We start from the raw sequence: 20,144 nt of genomic DNA on the forward strand, positions 1-20,144 counted from the left end.
TCCTCTTCCTCCCTCCCTCCCCTGCTTCCTCCTTCCCTCCCTCCTTCTCTCTGGCTGTCTCTGTCTGTCTCTCACACTCACACCCCATACTCTGTGCAGTCAGGAAGACAGGTTCTGACAACAGGAAGTCAGGGGGTACATCCTGAGGTCCCCAAGGGCTTCCTGGCGTTGACCCTGGTGACAGAGGCAACACAGTTTGGGGGTGGGGGCGGCACACAGGGTAGACTGGCACACAAGGAACACGCCCTATGGCAGAATAATAATTATTATTATAACAATATCATACATCCAGGACAAACCCAGCTGCCCCAAGCCAACTGCAAAATCCAAAAGTTCAGTAGCATCTCTGTGGGTAGAGGGAGGGGCTGCCTGCCTGCCTGCACCCCCAGGCCTTACTCATACCAGCTCCCCGAGGAAGAGCCGGCCCCTCTTCCTACTCATTGCTGAGGCCTGGCACATGGTGGGGAGGCTGGCACTGCCAACGCCGCCCCTCCGTGTTGGGCACACCTGCACTGGGGGCTAGGCCCACTTCCCCCTGGTGGCCTGGCAGCAAGGGATGGATGAGCAAGCCTGTAAGGGACCAAGTGGTGGCAGCTGTGGAGTGTCACTCCTCTGATTCGCCTCTCCATCCCCTCCCAGCTCTTCCTGCGGGCCTGCCCGTGGCAGGAAGGGGCCAGGGACACTCATGGCACAGACAGGGCATGCAGAGCGGGCCCATGGCATGCTTGGCCCGCCAGGTGCCATGCAGCCGGCCTGGACGGTTGGGCAGCTGTCAGAGGGCCGAGTGCGCAGTGGAGTCTGAGGGGCTCCCCTTGGGCTGGGCCGCTGATTCAGTCTGTGGTGGGGCTTCCTGGGAGTTGGCTCCTTGGGCAGGCAGCTGCAGAAATTCTGGAAGCACCAGGTCCTCTTTGCGCAGAAGGCCCCTCTGGTCATGGGCTCCACTGCTCTGCACCCGGTTCAGCAGCTCCACCAGGCCTGGGGATGGCCACAGAGTCAAGGGGACCATGGGTGCAGACCCACCTATGCTAGCCTACCACAGTCCTGCTGCCCTTACTATGGCCACAGCCTCCCTGACCCCAGCACCAATGCCCCCATCCCGCCCCCTGTCCCAGCCTTTCTGGTCCCTCAACCCCAGTGGACCCTGTTCCAGCCCCAGTGACATACAGGCCCCTGCCTCAGCTCAAGGCTCTCTAAGGCCACCCACCCTCAACGGTCCCCAACCTTCTGGTCCCTAGCCACCATCATCCCCAATGTACCTTCAATGTCACAGGTCTGCCGCTTCCCAGTGATACTACTGGGTGCCTGGGCCAGCGAGTTCAGGGACAGTGGAGGGAGGTGGGCGGCCTTGTCCTGGATTGTAGGCGGGCCACCCTTTGAGAATGTGGGGTTAGAGCCACAACCGGAAGGGGAGGCTGGCGGGCAAAAGAGGGTGCCCAGTCCCTCGCTCACCTGGCTGAGGCAGGGCGATATGTCGCCAGCTTCAGTGATCTTCACACCTGTGGCAGAGAGGGCCACCGTTCCTGTCTGCCTCTCGCCTGGACCCCCTTCCTCTTGGGCCAGAGCTGTCCCTTACGAGCCCCTGGGCCAACGTCCCTTACCTGGGAGAGCGTCCAAAACCAATCTCTCGGCCGCCACCGAACTCACTAGCTTCCTCAGATCTAGTGGCTGCTTCTCGCCTGGCTGAGGGGACAGGTCAGCAGCCCGCGGGACAGGCAGTCCGCCCCGCTCCGCCCCTGCCCCTCGGCTACACGGCTCACCCGACGAAGCGACACCTGTTGCGGGCTCAGGCCGTGCTTCGCCAGGATGGGCTGCAGCGCTTCCTGCAGCCGCTTGGTGGGCTTGGCGGAGATCCGCACCACGCGCTCCAGCGGCGCCAACTCGAGCCTGCGCGGGACCCTGGCGCTGCGGAAGGTCGGAGAGCCCGCCGCGCCTCTCCCCCAACCCACCTGGGACTGGCCGGAGAGAGGGTGGAGCCTGAACTGGGGAGGTGGGACCTCTTGGGGGTGGGGCCTTAGCCTAAGGGGCGGGGTTAGCACCAGGGGCAGGACTTGGAGGGAGAACAGCAGCCAGAACTGGGACCCAAACGAGTGCTGGGACCCCCAGACCCTAGACTGGAGCGACAGACACTTACTCGAAAGTGATTCTGTTCTCCAGCCGCACTTCCTGGTCCGCCAGTACGGTGCAGTCCTGATCCAGGACCAGGGCCTTCTGCAGGAGCCAGGCAGGGTCTCAAAATTCCTTCTCCTTCCCTCGTCCCCCATCCCCGGGGTCTGAGGGAATAATCATCACTTCCTCCCAGGGCCTCCACTGAGGCTCCCTAAGGGCCAGAGGGAAGGGCCGGTGGTCGGGTAAGCCATAGAGATGCCGACAGAATACAAGACCGGGCTGGATCAGAGCCTAGTGGCAAGAACGCTGGACATGGGGCTTCTCTGGTGGCGCAGTGGTTGAGAGTCCGCCTGCCGATGCAGGGGACACGGGTTCGTGCCCTCGCCCGGGAAGATCCCACATGCCGCAGAGTGGCTAGGCCCGTGAGCCATGGCCGCTGAGCCTGCGCGTCCGGAGCCTGTGCTCCGTAACGGGAGAGGCCAGTGAGAGGCCCGCGTACCGCAAAAAAAAAAAGAATGCTGGACAGACTTGGAAAAGGAACAGAGTTATGAGAAACATGGAGGTGGGGTGGGCACGAAATGGTAATGGGGCTGCTTGGTTAAGGGGTAGGCTTAAGTCCTGGAACATGGGGGCCACCTCTTCCTGAGCCAGGTCAGGATCTGCCTCCTGGACAGCTGCCCCTTGTCCCTCAGGCATGGGAAAACCAACTGGACCAGCTGGACGCATTTCCTCCCTCACCACCTACCTTTGGTCAGCCACCCAGGCCTTGTCCCTTTTTTTTACACTTGTCCACTTCTCTCCATTCCCACCTACTAAGGACACTTCTTGTCTCCTCACTGCAAAAAGGGCTTTTCCCCGCAAGACAGCTGTGAGGCCAGAAGGATGCGAAGTATCTGGCACAGTGCCTGGCACACAGTAGGTACATAAAAGTAGCTGTAGTAATTACCACCCCTGGAGGCCCTGCTGCCTGCACCAGCCCGGGGCTGGGAGGCAGCCTCTTCCAGGCAATAGGCCTGTGCTGTGCTGCAGGGACAGGTGGAGTGTGGGTGGTGAAGTTATATTTAGCAGACATGAAAACCCATCAGGGCTGCAGAGGCTGCCTGGGTGGCCCAAGAAAGTGGGCAGAGCTTCTCTTACTGTGGCCCTCATACTCCCATGCTCCAGGCCCCTGAACCTGTACTGCACTTCTTCCCACCTGTGCCTGGAATGTCCTCCCCCCACAGCTCTGCCAGGCAAATTTGTCCTCATCCTCATCAACGGCCACCTCTCCCATGAAGCCTCCTGGGACCAACCAGAAATGCCTTCCTTGACCCAGAAACTCTCTGGAACTTCAACTCCTCCTCCTGATCACATCCTGCCTAGCTCACCTCCAGCCTTTGGACCTGGAGGACAGAACTCAGCCTGGCTCCCTCTGCCCCCACCTGGCAGGGGCTTAGGACTGTTACTGGGTGAATGAAATCCTGACGCGTCTCCCTGGGATACAGCATCCTTCCTTTAGATTTCCCCTTATTGGATGGTTTAGTTTAAGTGAATTTTGCCCTAGCCTCCTCTTTAAAGCTATGCTAGTTTGTACCTAAAGGAAAGTTTTTCATAGGTTGGGTGCAGTTGGGTGCCCCTGGTGGCAGAGGAAGTAAGGGATCCCCAAATGGCCATTTCAGGGATGGGCAGTCTGAACTCTGGGAGTGACAGGGAAAAACTCAGCTCCAGCAGTGGTTTTCCCCTACTCTTCCTCCCAGAGACTATCACAGTGAGGATGATGGCTGAAGCTAGAAACCAGGATGGGAATGGGGTGGGGACAGGATTTTCATGGGATGAGAGTGGATATCTGAGTTTGAGTGAGGAGTTGGTGCTGGGTTGATTTGGAGTCGGGCATGGGGCAGGGGGCTGGAGTTAGGAAGGGGGTGGGGATAGGGGATGGGGTTGGAATTAGAAGTGGAATTGGTGTTGGGGTCATGGCTGAGCAGAGACAGGAATGGGGGTGGGTTCAGGATCAGAAAGGGAGTTAGAGTTGGGGAACAGGCCAGGTTCGCACCTGCTCATTGCCCACCAGGTAGACCTTGATGTCAGGTAGAGAGAGGCCTCGTTTCTCACAGATGCCTTCCAGCATGTCACGGATGGTGAGGCCAGGTCGGGCTAGGGCCAAGGAGGCTGTGCCATCAGGCAGGTACACGCAGCAATACTTCCCTGGTCGGCTTTCACTCTCGCCTTCTGAGCTCCCAAGGCTCTTCCGGTGGCTCTGATTCAGAGCAGGTGTCAAGGGAGGTGATGTGTACACACGCAAGGACACACAGACAGGTACACAGACAACGTAAGCTCACTGGGGCACACACAGGCATACACATGCCCAAGGGCACACTTGTAGGCAGGCAGGATACATCCTCCTACAGGAATACATGTATGCTCACCCAAACGTATGGGCACCCAGAGACAGGTCCACCCACTGACTGCTACACACGTGTTGTACACACCTGGGCACCCACATGCGCACACACATCAGCTGAAGAGGATGTGCACCCATAACATGCATGGGGCCCAATGTGGTGAGGACAGGAAGAAAGTGAGGAGGCTGAGTGGTTGGCCATGTGGATCAAGTGGAGGATGAAGTGGGGCCGGTGACTTGGAATGAGGGTGGTCACACAAAGGGGCCTGAGTAGTGGCCCGAGCCCACACCACGTCTCCCCCAGCAGTGGGCTCACCTCAGATTTGCTGCTGACAAAGGCAAGAAAGCCGAGGTCCAGACTGGCAGAGGAGTTGAGGGACCCCTGGGACTCTCGGCGCAAGGCTGAGTTTGACGCGCCGCCCCCTAGTTCTAGGGGAGAGGGAGAATGAGCAGGACAGCCCCTCCCCCAACCCCTCTGCCGGGGCCTCTCCCCAGCCAGGCGGACCCTGTTGGAGCCCTTTACAGGGGTCTAACGTGGTTTGGGTTCCCGGAAGCTTCGCTGCTGAGGGGGGCTTCCCAAACTTCTGGGGTCTAGCGTGGGAACCGAACCACCAGGGGAACATGGGGGGCACACGGACCTGCATTTCGATTTTCACAGTCTTAGAGACTGCGGGACCAGTAGGAGGAAGGGGGTGTTCTCCAGGCTTGCCCAGACTCCCGACCCCGCTCATCTCTGCGGCCCGCTCCTGCCCTCACCTCTGCGGAAGGACGAGCGGAGTGGGCGGCCCCCAGGGCCCTCAGCAGGAGGCAGCTGCCCCAACTCCTCCACGCCCAGCGGCAGCGACTTTCCGGGCTTCAGCTTCGGCTTCTGCAAGATACAAGGAAGCCACTGGCACTGGGCCGGGCCCCACCCGCAGGCAGACCGTGGGCACACCCTCGCAGATCTGCACCCGGTCGCCTGCCCCCACAGGCCGTCGTCCGCACCTTTCTCGTGGCGTCAGGGCTGCCAAGGCGCGAAGAGCCAGGTTCCCGCAGGGGGCGACCCTCGGCCTCCGCAAGGAGGCACTCGCGGTACAGCGGCGATTTGACGAAGCGTGCATAGCTGTCAAACTTCATCAAGTTGAAGATCTGCGGAACCGGCGCCGGGGCGGTGAGCTGGAGTGGGCGCTCTGCGAGCCGCCAGAGTCCCAGACCCGGCCCGGGGGCTTGGCGGCGTCCGCAACCTAGGGAGCGAGCCCCTAGCCCTTCCTTGCTCCAGGTCCCGCCCCTAGTCCCTCCTTCACTGTCTCCTCTAGTCTTACCTCTGACCCACGCCCTGCCCAACGTTTAGCTGGGTCCCAGCATCCAGATTTGCACTCTTCCCCACCCCATCCCCACCATCTCTGCCGCTCAAGGTCCGCCGCTGGACCTGGCCCTGCCTCTGCTCCACCGAGCTCCCTTGCAAGGCGCTGCCCCTTATCTCAGGCCGCGCCTCCGGGACCGCTCACCTGAAGCTGCTGTGCCCGGAACATGTCTGGTCGGGGCTCTGCCAGCACCTCCTCGCTGAGCCAGGCCTGCCTGTCGATGTTCACAGGGCTCAGTGCCTGGCTGGACAGAAACTCCTGGTAGATGTTCCGGGCCTCCTGAGCTAACTGGGGTAGGACGGACAGGAGAAGGTCAGGGGCATGGCTCAGGCCCTGGTCTCATCTCGCCACCTCAGTTCCCCCTTCTCCCCACCTGCTGGGTGTCGCTGGCGGGGATCTGCTGGAAGCGCTCGCAGGCCTTCCAGAATGTCACGTTCTCAGCACTGAACTCCTTCTTCAGGAACTCCTGGGGGTGGGGAGAAGGGGGCACAGACACAGAGGCGAGACACAGAGACCCAGTCAGGGGATGTGGTCCAAGAGATTGGTATAGAGAGAGGGCCAAGAGGCCAAGCCAGACAGATAGGGTCAGACAGACAGATGGGATGAGATCCGGAGGCACAGAGAGAAAATAAGAGGCAGAGAGAAGGAAACATCCCAGCTGGGAGAAGAGTAAGAGAGTGCCAAAGAAAGGCCAGATGAGGCAGCTGACAGAGGAGTCCCACTCTGGCCAGCCTGAAACTCCATCCATGCCCTCTCCCATGCCCCCCACCCTTCCCCCCATGGTGGCCACTGCCATCTGCCCTCCCTATCCCACCCCAGGGCTTACAGTGAAGTAAGCCAGGCCCAGCGGGTCCTGCAGCAGCCGCTCGAAGGACAGGCCCCAGCTGGCCACAGGCTGCTCCTCGGTGGGGAAGGGGCTGCTGGGGCCACTGGGAAGGCTGTGGATGCTGAGGGAGCTGCCTCGGCCCTCTCCCTGGCCCTGGGGCCCCGCCGTGCTGCTCAGCTCTGCAGGGGGATGGACAAGTGCAGCTGAGCCTTGCAGCCTTCCCCAGCCCCTGGCCCAATCCCATCTCAGGTACTTTTCCTGGAAAGACAGCAAATGGCAGGGGTATCCCCACGCTGTTTCCACATACACCCCCCTCAGCCCCCACCCCCACCCCAGCCAGGCTTCCTCCACATACTCTGTCACTTACCTCCATCTGAGACAGCCACAACCTACAAGAAACCCGAGGTAGAAAGTCAGAGTAGAGCCCAGGGTGGATTCTCAAGGGATAGTTCTAGGCCCAGCCCCCAGGACTGGAGCTGTGTTCTCTGCCTGCAGGGCCACACTGGGCATTCTCAGCCAGGTCACTGCTTGCTCAGGGTTTTGCTCAGGCTGCCCCTGGCTCCCCTTCCATCATGTGCCAACCACTGTGTGCACTGGGACTTATACCAGGTACATCCCAGTCACCCCTGTTGACCCCCAGCACCCACTGGGTGAGCCTGGGTGTAGAGCATGGTGGGTAGGAACACAAACTTTTAATCTTGTCTCTGCCACTAACTAGTTGTATGACTTTGGGCAAGTAACTTGTTTGTCTCCATCTGTAAGTGAGGGATGATGATAATAATAGTTAACTTACTTCCTGGGCCTGCTGTGAGGATCAAATCAGTTTAATATATTTCCAGCGTCTAGAATAGTGGCCAGCATGTGGCAGGTGTTATAGCAATGTTTGCTGTTGTCTTTGAGGAAGGAGAGGTGTCTCTGTAACTGATGATCTCCTTATTGCAACTGCCTCCCCTTGGAAACACCCCACCATGGGCAGGGCATAGGATGCTATTTTATAGTAGAGAGCAGTGGTTCTCAAACTTTAGTGTGCATTAGAATGATGGCGGGGGGGAACCTCCAGAGATTCAGTTTCAGGAGAGCCTAAGACTCTCTGTTTCTGACAAGATTCCAAGCACTGATGCTGCTGGTTATGGACTACCCTGCGAGTAGCTGTAGAGGCCAATCCCTTCCTCTGCGCATCCCCCCTTCCCCCACATGCACAACTCTGGCTTCTCTGGGAATCCCAACCATTAGTGAAACAGAAAAACCCTCCTTTCAAAATGACTCTTGCAGTGGTTTCCCTCGGTCTTCCTACCTTCCTAGCAAATCCTCCAGCTTCCTCATACACACAAGGTGGTCTCTACCCCTCTCTGACTCTGTTCTGGGCCCTTTCTCCCTCCCACATCTCCCCAGCTTCAAACACACATAGCCAACTTCCTGCTGACATCTCCACCCAAATGCCCCACAAGCCCTTCCAACTCAGCCAGTCCCAATTGGAAACCACGTCTGCCACCACCAAAGCAGGGCACGGAACCAACTTCCCTGAATCTGGTTTTCCTCCCATCACCTGGGCTCCTAACACCAGGGCTTGACTGATCCCCAGTTCCTTCCTCCCTCTCACCTCCTACATTTTCACTAGGTCCTGTCACAGGAGCTTCTGCCACCTGTCCCTTCGTTCCATCCCTACTGGAAACAAGTCTGCAAACATCTCCTCCCCAGGAAGCTTCTCCCTGCCCTCCCAGCTGGAATCTCCCTCTCTGTTCCCCAACCTGGGAGCACCCGGGTCACACATCTGTGGGCCAGAGCTGGCCTGCAAATAAGTAGGACATTATTAATATCAGAATGTTTTTGGTTTTTTTAAACTTTAAAGGGGTTTCCCACATATGAAAGTCAGGAGTTTTACATGAAACCCCAGCTACCTTGAGCTTCTTCCCAGCATGGCAACCTTGGCTGGCCCTGAGTAGCAATCGCTTTCCCTAGAAGGGTTTCACACTCTCCTCAGAGGTCTCTGGGGCCAGTTTGATGCATTTATGTTATTTATGGAGGCAGACCCCACACTACCTGAGTTCACATTTGTGCTGTGTGACCTTGGGCAGAGTACTTTACCTCTCTGTGCCTTAGTTTCTCCCTCTATACAGATGGGGCAAATAATGGTCAGGATTTCAAAGGCTTGCTGTGATTAAATAAGTTAAATATACATAGAAAGAGAACTCATAACACTGTCTGGCATGTGGTAAATATTTAAGGAACATTACTATTATTGTTGTCGCATTAGTATTGGTGTCTGGCCCTGCTTCAGCTTTCAATTTTGCCAAGCCCTGTGGTAGAGGGAAGAACACAGGGATCGGGTCTGTCAGACACGGATTCAAATCCTAGCCCTGTCCTTTTCTAGTTTTATAACCTTGGGCCCCTCCCTGAGCCTGCCTCCAAGCTGGAGCACAGGGCTAAGACATTATGGAGGAGGAGGGAAAGCTTGTGCAGAGGGAGGCTGGACGTGGAACTACCCTGCACGTCCTCCCCTGGCTGCCCCAGCCTTCGCCTTCCTGCCTTTGCACTTGCCCATCTCACAGCTTCATAGGAATTCTCTCCCGGGGCTGCAGGACAAAGTCTCAACTCCTGGGGTATGTGAAGGGGACAAGTTGAAGCCCAAGGTCCCTTCCAGCTGTTCTTTCCCTTTCCTGGACGCTGCCCTCATGCCTGCACCTGCCTGTCCCACGTTCTTCCTCCCCAGGCTGCTCTGTGGCTGTTCCCAGCCTTGGTTACTGCCCTCCGTCCAGGTCTCCGGGAACCATCCTGACTTTCCCCTCCCACTCTGCGGTGGCCACCTGGCCCTCCCTCTTCCCCGCACCCAGCACACACCGGGCCTCTCGCTGGCCCACCCTCCAACCCAGGACTCAGCTTCTCCCTTGCTCAGGGCTCTCCACGGCACTTTTCGTGTGTCAGGGGGTGGGGCACGGGATGCTCTTGGGCAGCCCAGGACCCCAGGGAAGGCAGAGGGCTCTGGGCTTGGCTTCACTCCTATTTCGTTTTGTTCTTTACATCCTGTTGAATGGATTGTGTCTTTATGTGGGGCTGGCTCCCAGGCCCTCTTCCGGCCCCACTCCTCACTCTGGGAGGCAGAGCAGTTGCTGGGTTACCGCTGAAGCTCTGCCTGAGCCTGACTAATAAACCCCTTCAGCCTCCCCCATTGCCCTCCCCCTCACCTCCACCCTACACTTCATCAAACTTCTATTTTCCCCACACCCCTTCACACTCCTGCTTCCTGCTTTACTATTTCCTCTGCCTGGTATCTGCTCCTGCTTCCCCCACCTTACAGCTCTCCAGTCTCTGCCTGTTGACATCAGTCTTCCCTAAACTCCAGTTGCCCCGAATCCCCCTGCCCACCACACTGCTGCCCACCTATTTGTAGGCCTCTCCCCTACCAGCCTGTAGCTCCTGGAGGGCAGGCCTATACCGTAGGAGAGAATCAGCCTGAACTCCCTCCTCAAAGAGCACCCTCTTTGCCCAGGTGCTCCCAAGCAGCCACAAGGACCCAAGTTGCCCTCCCCTGCCCTCACAGGAGGCGCTGGCACCCCCTTTGCCAGGGATGCTTTGACTCCGAATGCCCCATGCAGTTCTTCCTGGGCCCCTCTAGATATTAATAACCTGGTCTGAGACAGGACGGAGATCCAGAAGTGGCAGGGAGCGGGGATGGGGTCCAATTCCAGATTGACCATTCTGAGGCAAGTAACTTCCCTTCTCTGGGGCTCAATTTCCCCCTGGGTAGCATAGGGCTCAGCATTCCCAACCTCCTGGAGCTGCCAGGAAGGGTGAGTCAGCGAGGCCCCATTTGTGAATGTGGCAGGTGTGCAGCAGGGAGAGTGGCATGCTGCTGCTGCCGCTGCCTGGGGCTCTGATCTGCCCAGGCTCCTGGGTCTGGGGAAGTTGTGCTGAGCAGGGCTGGCCTTGCCCCACCCTGGCTTGCCTGAGGAGAAGTGGTGAGTGAATGGGAGAAAAGGGGAAGAAAGGAGGAGGAAGGGTGTGGTGGCCAAGCGGCAACCCCAACCCATGGTCTGGACTCAGTTTGCCAAACATTTTTCCTTGGAAATGGGCCCTGGGGGAGCCACTGGTATCTGAGAATACAAAGATGAGGGTGACCCGACATTTCCTGAGCTCTCCGACAGAGAGAGAACATGGACGGCACACATCCATGTCACACATCCAACCTCACATCCTTATCCTATGTGGCAGGTATTATTACGCCCATTTTACAGATATGGAAACCTTGGCCCAAAGAAATCACACAGCTGGGAAGTGCCTGAGCTGAAATTAGGGCCAAAGTGTGCCTGACTCTGGAAACCTAAGGTCTCCCCTCCACTGAGCTGCCTTCCTGGGTGAACAGCAGACGTACCGGGGACCTGGGAGCCCCAGGGCCTCAGCCCTTGTGGCATAGATGGGCAAGGTCGATTGGGGTAAAGGGCTCAGGGGCTCCTGGATGAATTCTGCCCCCTGGAGGGGTGACTTCAAAGGGAGGGCTGATTTACTGAGCGTCTTCTGGGCTTGGCCCTCTATATCATCATCTTATTTCATCCTGGCTTGGGGTGACTGAGGCCCAGAGATCCTCTCTGGGTAGACCCACTGAGAACCCTGGCTGCCTGGCTCTTCAGCCTGAGTCAGCTTTGTGGAGCTGGCCTATGGCCCTGAGCTAGACTCCAGGAATGTAGGCCAAGGTACAGTGGGCTCTGCTTTCCAGGTCTTCCTGTGCAGGGAGACTAACTGGGCACCCTGAGAGTGACAGGATGCAATAACTGCTCCTCTCCAGGCTTTAGGCTCGCCAGCCCTTGGGCCTTGTCCCTGTACACACATCATGTTTCCCTGCGTGTAGGCCTTTCCCCATGCTGTTCCCTCCTCCAGCTGGCACATCCTTTCAGGACATCTTCCACACCAACAATGCATGAAGTGAGTGGAGAAGTTTGTTCTCCCTCCCGGTCTTCCTCAAGCTTTCTCTATTCCTGACTTACTGCTCTTATCCAAACCTTAATTTTATTCTGGTATTTGCGCTCGTGCCTTTTGTGCCTTGCCAGACCAGGAGCTGTTTGAGGGCAGGGCCTAGGGCGATGGGCCTTGGTCTTGATGCCTGGGACAGGGCCAGCACTGAGCAGGCCCTAAGGAGGGATTGTTGAATGAATGCATGAGTGAACAAATGAAGTGGGAGTTGGGACTCTGTGAAGGCATCTCTGGGAGGGAGGCTGGGAGCCATCTGTAAGTGACAGGTTTCATTGCAACCCCCTGACAAGCTGAGTGGCAGAAAGACGAGGCTGACAAATGAAGTTGCCTCAGCAGGGAATGACGGTGGTGGTGGGTGGGGTTGGTGGCAGGAGGAGATGGGGGAGGACGAAGCCAGGCAGTTCTGGGAGGTGGAGGAGACCTGGCGTCGAGTCAGATTGGCCTGGTTCAAAAGTGGGTCCCTCTCTTGCCAGCTGCCCTTAGCATGTCATGTACTCCTTTGAACCTCCCTTAGGAGGTGACTCATGGAAGGAGGCTGACAGCTGGCCTACATCTATGCACATCTGATGCTGGTCTGTCCCTCCCTGTCTCAGCTGAGTGTGGCCTCAGAAGGCTGCCCGATGGCCAGCAAGTGGCCAATCTGTGACCCTCGGGATTCCAAGAGGTGGCACAGAGTTCAGAATGGGCCCGGAAAGGGCAAAGATAAACCTGTGTGTGAACGTCGCTGAGAAAAGCAAGTCCATGGGCTTGCAGGGCTGGGGGTAGAGCTTGGGGGCCTTCCCTGCTCTGAATGACTCTTGAGTAGAGAAGCTATAGGTTGATGTGGGATGGGCAGAGGCTGGGTCTGTCTCTGGGCCCCCTCAGCTGCCCTGCAGTTCTGGGCACTGCCCAGAAGCAGCAACCCAGTTGCCCTCTGGGGTGGGCGTGGGAGTGGGTGTGTTCCTCCTTGGCCTGGATGCTTTGGGAGGGGTGAGCCAAGCATCATGCCTCCAGGGAGTGCGAGGCCCATGGATGCTCAAACTTCCAAAGTCATTTTGATGGTAGAGATAGTGAGGTGGGGGACATGGCCAGCTTGGAGGGATTTGCCTCTCTCCTGCCCAATAAAGAGATGCTGGAGGAAGAGGTATGGAGACAGGTCTTGGGAATTAGGAGGAGGAGTAAGGGTGGGGAGTGGCTCAGCTTCTTGGTGAGGCAGGGGATCCTTGAAAAGGGGCTGAGAATGAAGGGGGGCATTGGGCTGACATTTATGGAACCCCCATGGTGGGTCAGGGGGCTCATATTCATTATTCCACTTAATCGTCTCAGCAAGCCTTTGAAATCCCTTTCAAACTCCTCCTTTTATAGATGAAGAAACTGAGGGTCAGAGAGGACCCTCTAGTAAAGGACAGCAGAGCTGAGATTAGAACCCAGGTCTCTCTGGACCCATTGGCTTTGTCCCACAGTACTAGGCTGGGGCTGGGTAGGCGACTAGGACACTGGACTTTCTGGAGTTTTTAGGAGGGGCTGGGACTCTGCCAAGTGGCCTGGTGTCCTAGGGAGAGAAGAGAAGACCGACACAGCCAGTTCCATCTGCTGAAGCAGGTCTCTTCAAGGGCAGCTCTCACCTGGATGCCAAGCAGCCAGGGAGAGGATTTAGCAGCAGCCAGGGGCACCCTAGTGCTCAGCTCCCCCCACCCGTCCTAGTAGCCCAGGAATAGAACAGACAGAAGCTGTGCCAACCGGGCCTGACCCTGCTGACCCATCCCAGGCTGCCCAAGGACGGCTAGTTCTGGCAGGAAGCCTCTGGAGTAGGTCTAGGTGGAGGTCAGTGACCCATTAAAGGCTGCCCCTTACCTGACCTTGGGCATCAGGACACTGGGTGAGGGAGGGGGCTGAGGTTAAGTGAGGTATGGGGGCTTGGGTCCCCGTAGGGGTATACAGGGGGCAAAGGGCATGCCGGGACTCCCTGCTACCCTAGGATGCAGTCAGCCCCAGATGGTGCCAAAGTAGTAGGTAAGAGAGCAGTGGGGACTGGGCCAGAAGCCTATGCCTGCTCTCCTCTGGCCTCATCACCGGAGTGGCCCCAGGTCCCCATCAGAACCATCTGGAAGGTCCTGGGATGAGGGTGCCAGGTTCTACCACCTGCTGCTGCCTCTCCCCAACTTCTCCCGCCCGATGGCAGCATGCAGGCTCTAGCCCAGCCCTGCCGGGTGTGCCTGTTGGGCTCCACCCTGGGTGTGCCCACCCCCTCCCTGTGGGCCTGGCCTGGAGCCCGCACTCACCATGCGTCCGTTGGGGACGCCCAGGTGCTTGGGCTTCCCTGGCATGCCGCTGCTGTTCACGGGTCCCCACTGCGGGGGGCGCCCACCATGGGGACTGTAGGCAGCTCTGGCCAGAGCCTGCACGGCGAAGGGCAGGTAGCAGAGAGAGAGCCCAGCTCCGCTCCTGCGGGCCCTCACATCCTGAAACACCAGCTCACTACCTCTTTTCTCTTCCACAGGAAGTGTCTCTATAGAAACCGAACCACAGAAAGAAGCAAGGTTTAAGAGAGCGAATGTTTCTTCCTACACACACACACACACACACACACACACACACGCGCGTGCGTGTGCGCGCGCATGCGCACGCGCACACACACATTCACACGCACATACACATGCTGCCAATGCACCCTTGGCAGTGCCCCATGCAGGCACCAACACACAGCAGAGGCCTCTGTGTGCCCAACAAGGAGCCCAGCCTGGTCTGGCCCAGCCTGGGGAGTTCCAAGGGCACATCTGGGCACACAGAAGTACACATTCACACACCTAGGCAACTTCATACACCCTGCAGGGGCTACCATAGACACAGGGACATGTGTACTGTGATGTAAGTGTCCACTTACGTACTTTACTTAGCACATACCTATCCCACACCGGCTGTGTGCTTGGCATGTGCACACTCAGCACCCCTCCCCCAGCAGTTGTGCACGTGCAGTTACTACCTCTGTCCTGAGACATCTCCAGGCTGTCCTTTGCAGGCCTGTTCCTGGGTGTGGACAGATACATTGCATGCATGGTCATGCACACACAGACCCTTCAGGTGTACAGGTTAGAAACACACAGGTTCTCCCTCGTCAGGAACACCTGAGCGTTCGGTCATATGTATGCACAGCCCCTCGGACATGTGCATGTGACAGGCACATCTGCCTGTCACATATGAACACAGGCACATATGAACTCAGACACCCCAGTGACATGTGCAACCAAGTATGCACACGCTCGCCCACCTGGGCAGGGAACAAATAAGGTGCATCTGTGCCCAAAGACACGTGTGCGTTTATAGTCATTCACATAAAAGTCCTACCTTGGTGTAGTACTGTCGACTGAAGAGGGACACCCTGCTTCCTCAGCCTGGCCCAGTCCTCAGTTGGCCTCTTTCTTACATGTGCACGTACCCACTATGGGACTTGTATTTTACCTAAGTATGGGCTTACTTAGAGCCCTCAAGTCACCCACCACTCCAGTTTGGACCCCTCTTTCTACAAGGATAAGGTGACATCCCTCTTTCATATTCTACCCTCTACTCCACTGCCCCTTTCTAGGGCCATGACCCAAAACCTTCAGAGGTGGAAACTGAGTGATTCTTCACCACAAATTCATGTCCTAGTCCTCCTGGGCACACAGCTAAACTTTAATTTCCCAGGCTCTCTCACAGTCAGGTGTGGCCATGTGCTAACTAGTTCCCGCCAACTGAATGTGAGTGGAGTGATGTGTGCCAAGGCTTTTCAGCCCTTTGTGTCCTCCACATTCTCTCCTTCCCCTTTAGCTGACTGGATACAGAAGATGATGAAGCCCTAAGGGCTTGTGGAGCCACAAAAAGGAAGGAGCCTAGGTCTCCACATTAGTGTAAGAAGACAAGCCATCCATCAACCAGGAACACCAGCCTTGGACTGTTAAGGGAGAGAGAAATCAACTTCTTCTAGCTGTTTTACACATTAGAGTCTATTTGTTATAGCAGTTAGCATTATCCTAGTTAATATAGCTCTTCACCCAGTCCTAACTCACTTCTTTCCAGACACCTTGTTCCAGGTCAGACAGACAGAGAGATTCAATAAAGTCAGACTTGGTGTGTGTATTGGGAGTTGCATTTGGGCCTGGAGCATTGCCAATGGTGGTCTTAATAAGGTGCATGACGGTGTCAGTATACCTGTGATGGGGGTGGCTGTGTCATGGATCCGGGCCTAGCCTCATAGGGGGTTTTAAAGTTTACAAGCTCTCCCCCCTAACATGACCTCTAGACCAAACATTCATTCTTTCACCAATTACTTATTAATCAACTTCTATGTGCCAAGCACTTTTCTAGATGCTGGGGATTAAGTAGTGACTATAGCTGATAAAAATCTAAGCCCTCATGGAGGTCTAGTGAAATGCACATGTCCTTGTTTGCACAGATACAGATAAATCTCTGAAATATACATACATATATATATGGCTAATTTTAAAAAGATGTCTCAGCACTTAATCCTGAAGAAATTCATTCATTCAACAGGACAACTTCTTAAAGGAGCAGGAAACCAACTGTCCCACCCTGTGATCTATAACAGGGGTCATTAATTCAAGCGTCTAGAAGGGCCAGGCAGGTGCTGTAAATTAGTGGCCAGAGTGGAGACTAGCTTAGAAAAGTAAGGCATTTTTAGCAGGGCAGCCCCATGAGCCTAGTGTGGTTGGGTCTTCCAATTTTTCCTGAGAAGCTGGAAACTTGGATTTTTAATTTGAATTTGTCTCCTGATTTAAAATATCGGTAGTTAAGTCATTTACTGAAATAGCATCAGCAAGAGCTCTATTTGGCTGTGGGCCACCAGTTTTCCACCTTTGCTCCACGGCCAGCTTTCCCGGACCTTGCCTGGACGCTTCCTGCTGCGCCAGGCAGGCACTACAATCGTTTGGATACGAATGGGCCCCAGCTATCACTGGGACGGGATTCGGGTCTGCTCCTCCTGCTGAAACCCAACTGGGCCTGAGGAACTGGGAATGCTGGACGCCATCAAGTAAAGGAATTCTGTTTCCAAAGGCGTGGAGCCAGAAATGGCTAAAAAGTCTCGCCCTAGTGAGTTCTATGCGGCGCGGGAGTTGGAATTCTAGTCTCCGCCTTCAATTTAGAACTCACTTCTGCATGGACTGGGAAAGGTTACTCCAGGGACGCCACCAGTGGCCAGAGGCCAAGAGAGTTCTAGGCTTCGTCTTCCCAGCCCGCGCGAGCGGCCCATCAAAACTACAAGTTCCAGCATGCCCCACTTCACAGACGACCCTCGCGCTGCCCGCCGACACAAATCATCCCTCTGCTCCCCGTTGGCCCACAAGCCGACAGTGCTGTTCCATGATTGGTTGCTGCTCTTGTCGCTCATAAGAACCCACTGCTGAGGCTGGCTGACAGGTGCCTCGCAGCCGCCAAGGCACTCGACCAGGATGGGAGGCTGCTCAGCAAATACAGCCGCCTTCTCCACGGCAGCGAGGCTTTACTTTTGCTGGCAGTTCCCAGGTGACACTAGGGTTGGAGGGCTTCCGGCCGGAGGCTATTAGATGGAACACCCGGAAGGCGGAAGTCCTAAGACGGAAGTGGTCGAGAGGAACGGAGAATGGCGGCGGCGGCGGTGGCGGCGGCAGGCTGGGTTTGGCGCTGGGGCTGGGGTCGGCGATGCCCGGGGAGGCCTGGGCTTCCCGGCCCCGGCCCTGGCCCCACTACACTTCTACTTTTTCTCCTGTTTCTGGGGCCGGTGGCTGCCGATATAACTGACGGCAACAGTGAACACCTCAAACGGGAGCATTCGCTTATCAAGCCCTACCACGGTGAGGCCTGGGGCGGGAATGAGTTCAGGGTGAGGGCGAGGCTGGATGGGGTTGGGGAAGGGGTGCCCTTTATCCTGGTCAGAGCAGTTATGTGGGTTCTCTGCCTCTGGCAAAGCGAGTCCTGGCCTGGCCTTTTACGCACCTGTCTGTGCCCGTGTCTCTGCCCACAGGGGTCGGTTCCAGCTCCACGCTCCTCTGGGACTTCCAAGGCAGCACAATGCTCACGAGCCAGTACGTGCGTCTGACCCCTGACGAGCGCAGCAAAGAGGGCTCTATCTGGAACCACCTGGTGAGTGGTTCCCAAGAGGCTAGGCAGAGCATTAAGTAAGCCACTGCAGTCAGCAGCCTAGACCTGAGCTTAGTTTGAATGCCGCCCTTCCCTCCTCCGTCCCCTTCCCCATCTTGGTCACACCCGCCAGTAATAACAGGTAATGACAATTGAAGTAACCATGTGTAAGGAGCTGTGCTTGACATTTCGTACACTCTTCTTACTTCGTTCCTTCAAAAGCCATGTGAAGTAACTGATGTTATCTCTGTTTCACTGACTAAGAAGCTAAGACTCAGAGTTGAAAGTGCCTTCCCCAAAATCACATAGCCAGTAAGTAGTGGGGCTGTCATCTGCCTGAACTGAACCCTCTCATTAGTGGGATAAGTGGAACGAGTGGGGTCTTCATTGGGTATTTTTTGTGTGTTAGGCACTGACTTCAACGTGCCTTATCGCACTTAATTCTCAAACAGACTGATGTAGATGGCTATCCTGAGTTTTTGCAGAGCTAACAGACAGCGAATGGCATAAACAACGTTTAAACTCTGATCTGTCTCATTTCCAAGCCCAGCAATTCATTTGCTACACTTGACCCAGCCTGGACAGTGGAGGAACCCCTTAGAAATACTTGCAGACTCAGTCCCCTTCCTTAGTGCTTGATTGAGGGTCTAGTCATCAGTGGACTCATGGGCAGTTTAGTTTCTGTGACCTTTGCTGTAGAGGTTAGGGAGCCTCAGGTGTCACTGGTGTGTCATATATAAGCAGTGGCCAAGATCAGCTGCTGCACAGACTCCACACCAAGGAAGGTCAGGAAAGGGGTGAAAGGGGAATAATTGGGGGCAGAATGTACTCCTTCCTCAGCCTGCCTGATCCCAACCGTTCCCATGGCCTAAGCTATTGGCGAGTGTCCTAGTTTTCTTTGTTACTCTGCTCTTTGGTCCCTTCTGGATGACGTCCCCATTTAGTTCTGAGAGCCCACACTGTCCTTGTGTTGCCTCATCTGCCTGTTACCTCAGCTCCACCTCTCCTTCCAGCTAGGGGCATCTGGGGATACTTTGTTTAGCTTTCACTCTGATCCTCAGAGCCTGGGGTCTCCTGTGAAGGGACAAACATGCATTATGTCTGCACAGTCCGGCCTCTAGTGCCTGACATTTCCAGTCATTCGCTCTGTTAATTTTGTTCCAGCCTCTCTGGCTGCCTTCTTGCCTCAGGACCTTTGCACTTGTTACCTCTGTCTGGGACACTGTCTCCAGTCTCTTCATGCTTGCTTGGTTTCTTCTTATCTGTTAAGTCTCAGCTCGAGTGCCACCCACTCAGAGAGTACTTCATTAACTATTTCCCCCGGAGTCACATTCTGTCACATTTTTCTGTCATATAAATTTTTAAAAAAATTTTATTTTATATTAGAATATAGTTGATTTACAATGTTGTGTTAGTTTTAGGTGTACAGCAAAGTGATTCATTTATACATATACATATATACATTCTTTTTTCAGATTCTTTTCCCATAGAGGTTATTACAGAATATTAAGTAGAGTCCCCTGTGCTATACAGTAGGTCCTTGTTGTTTATTTTATATACAGTAGTGTGTATTTGTTAATCCCAAACTCCTAATTTATCCCTCCCCCACGTTTCCCCTTTGGTAACCATAAGCTTGTTTTCAAAGTCTGTGAGTCTGTTTCTGTTTTGTAAATAAGTTCATTTGTATCTTTTTTTTTTTTTTTTTTACATTTCACATAGAAGTGATATCATATGATGTTTGTCTTTCTCTGTCTGACTTACTTCACTTAGTGTGGTAATCTCTAGGTCTATCCATGTTGCTGCAAATGGCATTATTTCATTCTTTTTTATGGCTGAGTAATATTCCATTGTATATATGTACCACATTTTCTTTATCCATGTCAGTGGACATCTAGGTTGCTACCATGTCTTCACTATTTTAAATAGTGCTTCAGTGAACATTGGGGTGCATGTATCTTTTCAAATTAGAGTTTTGTCTGGGTATATGCCCAGTAGTGGGATTGCTGGATCATATGGTAGTTCTATTTTTAGTTTTTTAAGGAACCTGCATACTGTTCTCCATAGTGGTTGTACCAGTTTACATTCCCACCAACAGTGTAGGAGAGTTTCCTTTTCTCCACACCCTCTCCAGCATTTATTGTTTATAGACTTTTTTTTTTAATAGTTATTTATTTGGTTGCGCTGGGTCTTTTAGTTGTGGCATGAGAACTGTTAGTTGCGGCATGCATGTGGGATCTAGTTCTCCTGACCAGTGATTGAATCTGGGCCCCCTGCATTGGGATCATGGAGTCTTAACCACTGCGCCACCAGGGAAGTCCCTGTAGACTTTCTGATGATGGCCATTCTGACTGGTGTGAGGTGATACCTCATTGTAGTTTTTTTTGTTTTTTTTTTTATCCTTAGGTAGCTTTTTATTATATCATCATTCAAA

The 20,144-nt window shown here is 55.1% G+C and overlaps 2 protein-coding genes across 4 annotated transcripts in view; one reads left to right on the forward strand and one right to left on the reverse strand.

Moving 5' to 3' along the window:
- Positions 1–244: 244 nt before the first annotated feature.
- On the reverse strand, positions 245–14,129 carry RGS14 (regulator of G protein signaling 14). 2 transcript variants are annotated; one of them, XM_067732705.1, is made up of 15 exons: positions 13,882–14,129; positions 7,023–7,044; positions 6,656–6,834; positions 6,203–6,295; positions 5,974–6,117; positions 5,471–5,614; positions 5,243–5,354; positions 4,803–4,915; positions 4,139–4,342; positions 2,132–2,208; positions 1,758–1,884; positions 1,599–1,680; positions 1,450–1,496; positions 1,257–1,371; positions 245–975 (listed from the first exon to the last, which is right to left on the reverse strand). In XM_067732705.1, exons 1-15 carry the CDS (start codon positions 13,924–13,926, stop codon positions 773–775), a joined length of 1,707 nt encoding a protein of 568 aa, XP_067588806.1. In that variant the 5' UTR covers positions 13,927–14,129; the 3' UTR covers positions 245–772. The 2 variants fall into 2 exon arrangements, with proteins under 2 accessions (XP_067588806.1, XP_067588805.1); XM_067732704.1 differs by lacking the exons at positions 6,656–6,834; positions 13,882–14,129 and adding an exon at positions 10,280–10,471.
- Positions 14,130–17,002: 2,873 nt separating this feature from the next.
- The window catches only part of LMAN2 (lectin, mannose binding 2), a 37,274-nt gene continuing 34,132 nt past the window's right edge, over positions 17,003–20,144 (forward strand). The window contains exons 1-2 of one of the 2 annotated variants that reach the window (XM_067732707.1): positions 17,003–17,427; positions 17,598–17,716. In XM_067732707.1, the coding sequence (XP_067588808.1) occupies positions 17,217–17,427; positions 17,598–17,716 (330 nt within the window). In that variant the 5' untranslated portion in view covers positions 17,003–17,216. The remainder of the gene's footprint in view (positions 17,428–17,597; positions 17,717–20,144) is intronic. The other variant, XM_067732706.1, reaches the window with a different exon arrangement.

Source organism: Pseudorca crassidens, chromosome 3 (assembly GCF_039906515.1).
Source record: "Pseudorca crassidens isolate mPseCra1 chromosome 3, mPseCra1.hap1, whole genome shotgun sequence".
Classification (NCBI taxonomy): domain Eukaryota; kingdom Metazoa; phylum Chordata; class Mammalia; order Artiodactyla; family Delphinidae; genus Pseudorca; species Pseudorca crassidens.

Excerpts from the sequence above, each read along its gene's own strand:
- RGS14 (XM_067732705.1), bottom strand. The coding sequence starts at position 13,926 with ATGCCAGGGAAGCCCAAGCACCTGGGCGTCCCCAACGGACGCATG. Across the intron at positions 4,343-4,802 it reads TTGTCAGCAGCAAATCTGAG|AGCCACCGGAAGAGCCTTGG; the intron begins GTGAGCCCACTG and ends GCTCTGAATCAG. Across the intron at positions 1,885-2,131 it reads GAGAACAGAATCACTTTCGA|GCTCGAGTTGGCGCCGCTGG; the intron begins GTAAGTGTCTGT and ends GGTCCCGCGCAG.